We start from the raw sequence: 7,533 nt of genomic DNA, 5'->3' as shown, positions 1-7,533 counted from the left end.
ATTTAACTTCAGAATGAAACATCTGAAGATTCTGTCTGCGCGCTCTGGAGCCTTGGAAATGCTTAATTTCTTCTGTATCTCCTGCAGAGAAAGCTCCCGGACTTGTCTCGCATGAAGATTTGCTGCAAGAAGTGTTCCCACAATCCATTTTCCGAGGGGCCCTATCCTACACGTCAAGCCAGTTGTTTCAAGGCAAACAAGCCATCGGTTAGGAAAGGGCGAAAGCTCTCCTTTCCCTCCCCTCAGCCTGCTGTAGCACCGAGTTTCATGGAGCTAGTTTATGTCTCTAAAAGGGAGAATTCACTCTCAGCAAAATGTTTACTTTAAAAAGATGTCCTCTACGGGACTGGAGAGAGATGGAATGAAGACGTGGTTTTCTCTAGAGGGCCAAAGGCAGCATCCCTGCTGAACTAATAGCGAGAGAGAGTGGGTGCTTTCACCCCGGGAAGTGCATCAGACGAATGACGGCTGCTGAGCTGCCCAGGTCTCGTCATGGCACATGTGCGGCCACCGCTGCCTCGGGGAGGTCGGAGCGGCCGGGGCGCAGGGGCACGTTTGGGGCGCAGGGAGCGCTCCCGCCAGCACAGCTCCGCGGTGCCAGCAGCCCGGCAGAAAACCCGCCTATTCTGCTGGAAACCTCCTCATTTCTACCCGCTCATCACATAATGCCTGGGTTTTAGGCTAATAATTCCCGAAGAGCATTAGGCCTGGAGCCCTGCATTAGCTCATGGGGAATCGGAAACCAAGCTCAGGAAAACAGCTCTTTTCTGGGGAGTGTTAGACACTTAGTGCCATGCAAGAAATCTGACCCAGCAAGCAACAAAGTAATTTCCTCTTCCTCTCATTGACCAGCCTACCAGTCTCTTGGCCAGCTCAGATTCTTTTCCCAGGAACCAAAGAGCTAAAATTCCCCGCTCGCCTTTATCTTCAGCAGTCTCCAGATATTTTATTTTAATCTCGTTGAGTAAAAGACACCACTATCCCCAAAACGGCGCCTTTTGTGCTATAGGGGGTAGGAACAATTACCGACGCTACTGTTTCCCACAAAAAAATAAGTGAAAATTAAGCAATAAATATAATGAAAGGGTAATGGCTAATTAAATGTTTTCAGGGAGGAGGAGAGAGGGAGGACAGAGGTCTGTGAATCTGAGAATCTCCACTTACACCTTTTCTCATGTTATTTTGACCAGCTTCCCTCTCAACTGGCCATAATGTGTGTTTTAAAGGAATAAATATGTAAATAATAGAGCTAGGTTCATCAGAAGAATCGTTACCAATAATGTGATATTTCCTTTTCCTCTGGATTCTGAAAGTCTGTACTGCAAGTGGGTCTCACATCGTTTTCAAGAGGGGAATTAAAAACAATAATAATAGCAGCAATTTTATATCGGATCCAAGCAAAGGAGCTAAGAATGAAATTTGGGAAAGCGATTCCAAAGGGCAGCCTGCACGCACGTCAGCGCTGAGGACTTTTGAAAATATGGCGCAGCAGCCGCAGGCCAGGCACTTTGTTGTGGGAGAGCAGCCGAGCGCCTAGCGCGGCGGGAGCCGAAGCGCGGGCGCCTCCGCCCGCTCCGCCGGGCCGCGCCGGCAGCGGCGGGCGCCGAGCTGCGGCCGCCGCGAGCCCCCGGGCTGGGGCGCCCCGCGGAGCCCCCGCGATGCCGCCTTGCCCCCCTGGCATCTCCCTGCCCCGCACAAGGCAGAGCCGGGGCGCGGGGGGAACCCAGCACCTTTCATCCTGCCGTTCCCCCTCCCGAAAAGTGCCCAGGTCTGCTGCTGCCTGGGCTGCCGCCAGCAGGTAGGGAGCGAGGGGCCTTGCCCGGCGGAGAGGAGCAGATGGCGAGCGGTTACCGGTGCCAGGGCAAGACCGGCAACGCAGAGTGCCCTTGCTGGGAGGGAATCAGCTCGCAGCCCATCTTTCGTGATCAGTTACCTCCACAGCGGGAAGCAAAAGCCTCTGCCAAGGAGACTTCACCTCCACGCATGTCCACCTCACCAGCGTCTTCATTTTCCCGTACCCATCTCACCAATACCGTCACTTTCGCCGAATAAGCTAAGATTTGGAATGGTTCCCGGGAGTCCAAGGACCGTATTTTATCCTCCCTCGGGTCCGAATACTTGATGTATTTAATGGCTAGAATGCTGGTCGCATCCTGTCCAATTTATCTGGCTATCAAAAAACCTCTATTTTTATCTCAAAACTACCTCAGGTCTAAAGTTTGGCTTAAGCTTCACTAAGGGAAGTTCAATAGCAAAAGTTTTACCTCCATAACTCTGCAGTAGTGAGTTCTCTCGGAGCTAATTTTGAAACTCCAGAAGACAGCTGTATTTTAATGACATAAAGCATTCCCTTAATGTAACACTAGAGTGAGATCATGGTAGAAAATTATCAGACAATACAAAACAATTGGTTCAAGGCTGAAATAAACATCTATCCTCTTCTTTTTTCATTTTAAATCCATAAATCATCTATTGTAAGCATCATTTAAATACAATACATTCAATTTAAACATGAACGTAACATAATATAAAAAGCACTCCTGGAATCAAATTAGAAACCGATTTCTCTTACAAGGAGAATGACATGATAGTTGCCTTGAATCTTTATAATCACTTTCGGTTGTTTTATGCAAAAAAGGTTGTAGTGAATTTCAGAGAGCATTTGTAACCTAGAATATTTGCTTCTTGAATATCTCAGCATCAGCAGAATCCACAGAATAAATGAATAAATAGCCAGGCAGCACTGGCAATATTTTTCTCCCTATTCTTTTTTAGTGAAGGACGAGAATTGTAGCTGGCTAACTCACTTTTTCTCTCTTGGGGATTTAAAGGTGGGAGGAGGGTTGGTGCCATGGCTGCCTGGATTGCAGTTTCTTAACAAATGTTACCCCAACGTGTTGCATCAGCCTGAACTAGAGAACGTGTTTATGCCTTTCAAAGTGAACTTTTGGCCTGAAAAAAGAAACCCTCCTGGTTCTTCTTAAAGGCTGAGTAACCAGTAAATATTCTGACAAGTAACAAATGACTGTGGGCGTCATATTGTTGGGTGCTCTTGTCTCCCCTCTGCTAACAAGTAAATAAATGTTGCCTACCTATGTTTCCATTCTGTGAGCAGCGGAGTGGTCGGCCTGAAGTTAATGTCTTTCCACCTACTCATCAGTTGGACTCTGCTAGAAGAAAATTAGAGTCTTACAATAGATTCAGGAAAAGATCAAGCCAAGTTTGTAACTGAAAAGCGCAGCTTAAGGTTCGAGAATTAGTTAAAACTCTTCAAAACATCTCGTTTTCAATAGAAAATACATGAATAGGAGCATGGATGAGCAGATGGATAAAAAGATACTAAGATGGTAGACACATAGATAATACTTAGTTCAATTCCTCTTGTTATTAAGCTGTGTATGGTATTTCTCAAACAAAAGACATTCTGTGTTCCTAACTTTATTTCATCGCCTCATTAGAATATTGATTTAATTATATTGCTTTTATCCACACTGGCTCTAGACACAAAGCCGGTGCAGCAAAATTAAAACACATGGGGCGTTTTTTCTTTTTCTTTTCTTTTCTTTTCTTTTTTTTTCTTTCTTTTTTTTAATTTTTTTTTTATTGTTAGGAGCTTTTCGTAGACTTATCAGCCCAGACAACTCTAAACATGTCCAAGCCACTTTACGGGGAAAGTTTCGAAATAAAAAAGGGCATATTTAGGTAGTTGGAAAAAAACATTTCCCTACGTCTTTCTCTACTCTTTTTTTTTTTTTTTTTTTTTTTTTTTTTTTTTTTTGTCAAGTGAAGCTAGGATTGGAGGAAAAAACCTTTTTAAGTTGGGAGAAGGGGAAGTTTTGATGAAACTGGTTGATGGTATAACTTGGGGGCTTTTTTAGCGCTTAAAACAGTCGTGAATAATTGTAATTCTTCCTCTAGTCCCCTCTTCCCCTCCACCTCCCCGCACCCCACCTCCCTTCTCTCTTTTAAAGTCTTTGAGGAAAGATTTTGACGTATTCGTGTTGTTATCAGATTGATGGGCAGGGTTTGATTGAAACCCCTTTGTCATGCAAATGTCAGGGCCTTGATGGATGAGCTCAGATATCTGACAAACTTCAGGAGCTCATTGGGCTCGGGCCGGACCACGTGGCCCCCGCCCCAGCCCCCAGCCCAAACCCTGCCGAAGGCTCCGGGCTTCGAGGGCTAGCGATGCATGGAAGGAAGTTTTACAGCTTTGACATACTATCTAAAGGTTGTAGGGCAGGCGGAATCCCCCCCAAAACAGGCTGACCCTCCTCCATCAGTGGCAGATGGACAATACTAGGATGAACTCCTTCTTAGAGTATGCAATTTGTAACCGTGGGACGGGCGCCTACCCTCATTTAGAGCAGAGCTCCCCTTCCTTCCCCTCTTGCTCAGGTAGCCCTGCCAGTGACACTTTCAGTGGAGACGGGCGCTTTGGCATAGGAGGGAGCGCGGCCGCCGCTGCCCATCTGCCCCAGCAGAGCCCCGGCTACCACCCGCCCTCCTCCGGGCGCGCCGTCCCCTTCGCGGGCGCTGCCCCAGCCGCCGGGTACCCGGCCCAGACCTGCAGCCCCGGCTACGGGCATCACCAGCTCTACCTCGGCCAGCAGGATGCGGATGGTGCCTACTTCCAAGCGCCGGGGTACTCCGCCAGCGCGGGATCCACACTCAGCTCCCTAGCAGAGGGCTACTGCGGGGCTGTGGCTGCCGCTGGACAGTACCAGCAACACCTTTACGGGCAGGAGCAGCCCAGCTATTTGCCCGCGGTTTACAGCAATCTTTCGCCTTCTCTAAACGAGGACAAAGACCCTGCGTGTCCCTCTGAGCCCTGCCCCAACTCCAGCGCCACGCAGACCTTCGACTGGATGAAAGTAAAGAGGAACCCGCCCAAGACAGGTGAGTCTGGCGAGTGCAGAGCTTTGCGGGGATGGGTCCCCTCTCGGGGAGGGAGCAGAGGGAGGGGGGGCAGCTGCGCAGCCCTGCTAGGAAGGGTTGCCTTCTCTGGGGCTGGTACTCAAGGCTCATCTTCCAGGGGAACATGAATCTGTTTTTATTTAAACGCCAGCGCAGTGCTGCAGAAAAGCCAGCTAGAGATATTCCAGACGCATCTGATGGCGGGCTCCTGAGCTCAGTTTCCCGCAGGCCTAATGCGATTTAAGCTTCGTTCGGAATAGGAAACGCTCCAGGCTTCCTGCCTCTCGCACAGTTGTGGCTTCCATCTCCCCTATTGTTCAACTTCCTTCTCCACAATCTTTCTTAAATCTCACTCTTCTCTCCTCCCCCCATCATGGCCCTCGCCCTCCCCTTCCACTCCTTCCCACGCACGTTCAAGTTTCATGGCAGTTTGCAGGGAACGCGGGAGAATGGTTGCAAGAGAAGAGGGAGGTTGGCAGAGCCAGGGGCTGTCTGCCCCTCGAGGTGATATCCGTAGGCTGGGAAGCCAGGAATAGCTCAGGCTCCGTGAGAGAGGACTGAGCTGCGGGTGGTGGAGGGACCAAATGCCCCGGAAACTAGGGGAGTGGGGGAGAGCCCGCTTGGTCGGGCACCCACAGTGTCCCCGGCCCCAGCGAGGGAATTGCTTTGGCTGCTCCTGCCCTGTTGGTGTTTGCTCGTTAACAGCTAAAGTGTCGGAGTACGGACTGCTGGGCCAACCCAACACCATCCGCACCAACTTCACTACTAAGCAGCTGACGGAGCTGGAGAAAGAATTTCACTTTAACAAGTATCTCACCCGCGCCCGAAGGGTGGAGATCGCTGCTACCCTGGAGCTCAACGAAACCCAAGTGAAGATCTGGTTCCAGAACAGGCGGATGAAGCAGAAAAAGAGGGAAAAAGAAAGTCTAGCCCCAGCTGCTGCTTCCAGATCTGCGAAGGAAGCAAATGAAGCATCGGATCAGTCCAACTGCACCTCACCTGAGGCCTCCCCCAGCTCGGTGTCTTCCTGAAACACGTCCCTCCAGGGGTGCAGTGATCAACCCCGTCTGTTCTGACGGGGCAGCTGCTCCTGGCAACCCCGAGCAGACACACACGCACGAACACGCGCCTCCCACGCACAGCCCCGTCCACACACACGCACGAGCAGAGCGGGCACATCCACCCGCGCGGAAGCAGGACACGCGTCCCCTCCGAGCAGTCCCTTCGGCTAGAGTCGTCACCGCGCGTGTGATATTAATTCTCCTGCTTGCATTTCTCTCTCTTAATTTATAGACCCTCTGGACACTGGACTCCAAAGGAGCAGCCGTGTCCTCATATATTTTTAGCAATAGCCATTTGTCTCAGGGATGTCTTTCCCTCTCCCTTTCCCTTCTCCCTCTCCGATAGGAACTGCACTTTCAACTACAGAAACTTTAAAACGAATATAGTTCTCTCTCGTTTTTAAAATGTGCACAATGACTTTTGTCTGCAAGAATCCTACATTTGATGTATTTTTTTCCTCCTCATGAGAGTGTAAAAAGTTCTGAGCATTTTTTGTTTCTCTTTTATTTACTCTTTGTATATCTTGGAATGAGATTTGACGTATAAAAAATGCTAGAAGCCTCTGAAAAGACACAAACAAACACAAGGCAAAAATGCAACTCGTCTTCTACCATTTTGCACTATTACTGCTTTACAGGGTTCTGCACGCTCTTCGACTATGATTGTTACTAGTCCTGGGGGAGAGAGGGTTGTGCTATCAGAGAAAACGAGATTAGGAGAAGGCTGACTTCGGGGTACTTTGGGCAACGGTCGTTGTCGTACGAGGTGTGAATGTGCACGAGAACAAGGCTGCGGAGTGGGGCAGCAGCTCTTGGCTCCCCCAGACACTGATGGACTGACTGATATTTATTGTTTGTCTTGTTCGTGCAGTCTTGAAACGAAGTAGCACGGTTTCTTGTAACCCCCCACTCCTCCGTAGGCTTATCGGAGTCCGATAAAAACATTATTTAACCACGGTTAATTGTCTCCCTTCCCCACGAGAAATTTTAGCGTAGAATGAAATGAAAATCAGGGAAACTTTCGTTAAAAGTGCTTTAAAGAGAAAAACGGCATCGAGAAAAACTAGCAAATTCTTAATCGGATTCTCCCGTTTCCCCTTTGGTCTATTCCTTGTCCTCTGTACTTTGAAACGAAACTACCTCAGTCTAATAAAGTTTACTTTTTCCACATGCAAGTCCTATCGGCTCTGAGCTAAATGGAAATATCTCAGGTCCAGGGAAATGTGTGAGATGGGGCGGGAGTGGGAGGGAAAGCCCGGGGACGGAGGGAGGAGGAGGAAGGAGGAAGGAGAAGCCTCTGGCCGTTGCCAAAGCTCCTAAGCAGAGTGCCCGTTCCTGCTTCTCGCGATGCCCCCCGAAATCCCCTGGCACTGGCAGCGGCAGGATTGGGCCCCGCTCTTGTCCCCTCTGCGGAGGTGGTGCAAAGCCCAGATGGTGCCCGGTAGGAATGTGCCACGCTTCACGTGGAATTATTTTATAAAGCAGAGTGTAATAAGGCCTGAGGTGACCAGAATATCATCATCATCCTCAGTGTAACCATTCCCGGCACGGAAGC

General features: G+C 49.4%; 1 protein-coding gene across 1 annotated transcript; it reads left to right on the top strand.

Moving 5' to 3' along the window:
- The first annotated feature begins 4,289 nt into the window (after positions 1 to 4,289).
- On the top strand, positions 4,290 to 5,948 carry HOXB1 (homeobox B1). The gene is made up of 2 exons (XM_062595715.1): positions 4,290 to 4,899; positions 5,623 to 5,948. Exons 1-2 carry the CDS (start codon positions 4,290 to 4,292, stop codon positions 5,946 to 5,948), a joined length of 936 nt encoding a protein of 311 aa, XP_062451699.1.
- Positions 5,949 to 7,533: the final 1,585 nt, after the last annotated feature.

Source organism: Rhea pennata, chromosome 26, assembly GCF_028389875.1.
Source record: "Rhea pennata isolate bPtePen1 chromosome 26, bPtePen1.pri, whole genome shotgun sequence".
Lineage (NCBI taxonomy): Eukaryota > Metazoa > Chordata > Aves > Rheiformes > Rheidae > Rhea > Rhea pennata.
The sequence above is the reverse complement of the archived record's forward strand: the minus strand, read 5'-3'. Positions and strand labels throughout refer to the sequence as shown.